The 3555-nt window shown below is 52.5% G+C and overlaps 1 protein-coding gene across 1 annotated transcript in view; it reads left to right on the top strand.

The window, feature by feature from the left end:
- Positions 1–644, top strand: part of FAM3D (family with sequence similarity 3, member D) — a gene marked incomplete at its 5' end in the record, with an annotated part of 3950 nt that extends 3306 nt beyond the window's left edge. Inside the window, 3 exons of the mRNA XM_009878238.1 lie at positions 25–109; positions 213–339; positions 555–644. Coding sequence (XP_009876540.1) covers positions 25–109; positions 213–339; positions 555–644 — 302 coding nt within the window. The remainder of the gene's footprint in view (positions 1–24; positions 110–212; positions 340–554) is intronic.
- Positions 645–3555: the final 2911 nt, after the last annotated feature.

The following is a 3555-nucleotide window of genomic DNA, read 5'->3' as shown; positions in this document are numbered from 1 at the left end:
TTCCCTAATGCTTTTCTCTCTCAGACATTAACAAACTGGATACCTTCCTTCAAGAGATCAAGCATGGTACCATCGTACTGGTCGCCAGCTATGATGATGCTGCCACAAAGTGAGTTTGGTCCTGGGAGAAACACCTTGCTGCCAGCAGCAGAGAGGTGACAGGAGGGGACACCCACCTGGCACCACACTAACACCTTCTTACCCTCTTTCAGGATGAATGACAAAATACGGGCACATTTTGTGGAGCTGGGCAGCAGCCACGTGAACAAGCTGGGCTTTCGGGACAACTGGGTCTTCCTGGGAGCCAAAGGGCTGCACAACAAAAGCCCCTTTGAAGATGTACGTGGCCCTCCCCTGCCACCAGCTCTGGAAGCTCCCACCCCCTTTGTAGCACCTCCCGAGCTACATCACACCTACCTGTCCACAGAAGACATGGGCCAGTGGTGCTATTCCCCATCACTCAAGCCAAGCTGCAAGTTTTGCCACCTTGCAACTTTGCACCGTGCCGCCAACCTCCTCATTCACTTTCTCTTGCTCTCTTTTTTTCCTTGCAGTACATCAGAAATGATGTGAAGACAAATAAATACGACGGCTGGCCTGAGCTGCTGGAGTTGGAGGGCTGTGCCCCAAGGAAGATGGATTAGCATCAAGTCCCAGCCTGCCACCGAGGCGAGACCAGTCTCTCAGGGACCCCAGCCCCAGCACACTGACCCCAGACCTGCCATCACCCAGCCCCACAGCAGCTGCCCCCTCCCAGGACAGGCTGTTTCGCAGCAGGGGCTGTGCAGGGCTTGGAAAGGAGCTGTGCAAGTGCCTGCAGCATGTGAGCAAATCCCCGGCCTGCTTTCAGCTGAGCTGTCTTCGACTACAGGTCAATTCGGGGTAATTTGTTTCCCTGTTTTTAAACCAAAAGCTTTGTAGAAAGATCTTCAGATTTCTTAAATAAGATACTTAATTATGAAACACTACCTTCTCACTTCCATTTTCAAGCATAAGCCACGCTTTTCCCTGAAGGCACAGCATGCCGTGTCATCTGCCACTAGCCTGGCATCACCATCACCCATCCCACGACACTGCACAGGGGTGCTCCCCCTCCTCGCATGGCATGGGGTAAAGTCATCCCTGGGGATGCTCAGGCCTCGGTGGTTTCCCCTCAGACCTCCTGCCACCCCCTGCTGCTGTCCCCCACGGCCCCAGTGAGGCCAGATGAGCACAGGGACAGCTTGCAGCAATGCAGGGCAGTCTCTGCAGACCAAAGCGCTTTCCCCACCCGACTGCACCGTTCCTGGGTTACGTCAGAGTTAAACTCTCCATGACAAGTTCCTCAAAGTCTGTGATAACACCAGGGATGCTCCAACTCAGCTTTACCCAGCAAAGAGGGAGGGATGTGTGTTTCTCAGGCAGCTGAAGTTGTGCAGCATAACCAATAGGTGGGAGCCTTTTACCGAGCGAAACAGAGCCAGCACCAGTCTGGAGTGAAAAAATCCACCCCCCAACACCCCCGGGCTGAGACCCCGCTCTTGGCACCCGCACACCCGCTTTGCTCCAGGAGCTGCACCCCGACCCGGGGAGAGGAGAGATCCCTGCCCCAACACCCTGACCTGGGGAGAGGAGAAATCCCTGCCCAAAAGCAGGTGACAAAGCCCCAGAGTCCCCCTTCCAGGGTGGTTCTCATGCTGCTGCCCAACACTGAGGAGGTTCTGGGGGAGCATTTGCCCCCTGCTCCTGCCAGGCTGCGTTCACCCAAGCACCATCTGTACCCAAAACCTCCCCGGGCTCGAGCACTGCTGAGATCAGGTGAACTGCGTGGGTGACGGCCCAGGCTTATCTGCCATCATGAAAAGGGATGAATTTGCATCATGTACAGACTTTGATTTCCTATGACTGTATCAGATTTTTTTCCCCATTTTTTAAGGCAGACTAGCAGTTTTGCAAAGCGTGGAGCATTTCTGCTGGAAGGCCTGGAGCTGTGCAGGGTAACAGGTGATCTTGCACAGCTTTTGCTGCCTCTAAGAGCAGGGTTTGCCCCAGCACAGCCTCTTACAGGCTGTTCACATCAGTTACCTGGCCCTCAGGTCACCCCAGGGGAAGAAAAGTGAGGAGCATTGGAAGGATAAGACCAGGAAGAGACACAGCCTGTCCCGTGCCAGCCACCTTAGGGATAAAACCTTGGCCCCAAAACACAGCACCACCATCCAAAACCAGCGAGGCAACCAGTTTTCCCTAAACAAGAAAAAAATCCCCAAATAGATTGCATAACACCTGTAGGAACCTCCAAAGCAAAACTGAAATAAAACCCCAAAATAGCCATCACAGAGGAATCCACCAATAGCTGTAGTATTTTATCCCAGCTTATCCTCCCACGCTCTTAACGTGCACCTGATCACACCGAGGGAAGCCTCTGCCATAAATTGATCCCTAAACCTGTTGCAACAGCAGCAGTTAATCCCCAGCGCTGAATCATTCCTACCCATGGTAGCAGCGAGAAATAACACGACGCAACAGACACAACAACCCTCACATCACACAGCCCTGCCATACTGCCAGCATAAATATGTCAACTATTTTAAGCCCTCTCAAAGGATCTAGATTCACTCGTAAGCCAAACCGAAAACAGCCTGAGAGCTGTAAAGGTAAACCTGCACACAGCATCAGCGACAGCCCAGAAAACAACCAGCCCCTTTCAGCCACAGGAAACTCTTCCTAGCCCTTTTCAAAGCACATTAGAAATCTGGCTTAAAGGCCAGATAAGGGAAACGTATGTTTCAGCACGGGGAAGATGGTTAAACCCAGGTCTGAACCCATCATGGAGCAGTTACTAAGGTACATCACTGTTCTCGATAACCAGGGAGAGCTAGCTAAAAGTGCAACTCCTGTACAGGGACCTTAATCAGCTGCCAGTGTTTCGACGACCCATTCCTGCCAAAGTCACCATATCCTGATAAATAAATTGAAGTTTTTCAAAAGGCCAGAATCTGGGAGACTGTGGCTTCAGGAGTCAAACCTAACTTTTTTTAAAAGATCTGATGAAAAAGGTGGCAGGTGCGGGGACGGCAGTTTGCAAACGAGGGAGTTTCTTGCCTTGGCATTTTGAGAGCTGTATTACTGCAGAGACAGGCACCTACCTGGCTGATTTTCACTGTGCTGCATCCCCCAGAGACTTCAGCAAACACCAGCCGTGACCTGCCCAGCCCCTCAGAACACAGATCCGGGTACCCTGCAGTTGCAAAATCCAGTGCTGCAACTGGACCCAAGAGCCAGGATGCAGAGGGATAATCCCCCTCTATTTTGGGGATATAGATTTATTTCAGCAAAGTGCAAAAGGAGCAGCTAGGAAGGATGCCACAGGCAAGGAGTGACGGGTGCCGGGGCCCCGCAGCCGGGCGAATCCGTGTCCTGTGACATCTTGCCCTGTCAAGTGCAATTACTGTAATCTTCCACAGCCTCTCAAAATACGGATCCCGGCTTAGAAACCGGGCATCCGCAGCATGAAAGCTGCCTTTGTGCCCGGGCAGAGCCTCGGCGGGAGCCAGCCGTTCGGTGAATCACGAACAA

This window comes from Apaloderma vittatum, unplaced genomic scaffold (assembly GCF_000703405.1).
Source record: "Apaloderma vittatum isolate BGI_N311 unplaced genomic scaffold, ASM70340v1 scaffold31741, whole genome shotgun sequence".
NCBI lineage: Eukaryota > Metazoa > Chordata > Aves > Trogoniformes > Trogonidae > Apaloderma > Apaloderma vittatum.
Note: the sequence above shows the minus strand (reverse complement) of the source record. Positions and strands in the feature narration are given on the sequence as shown.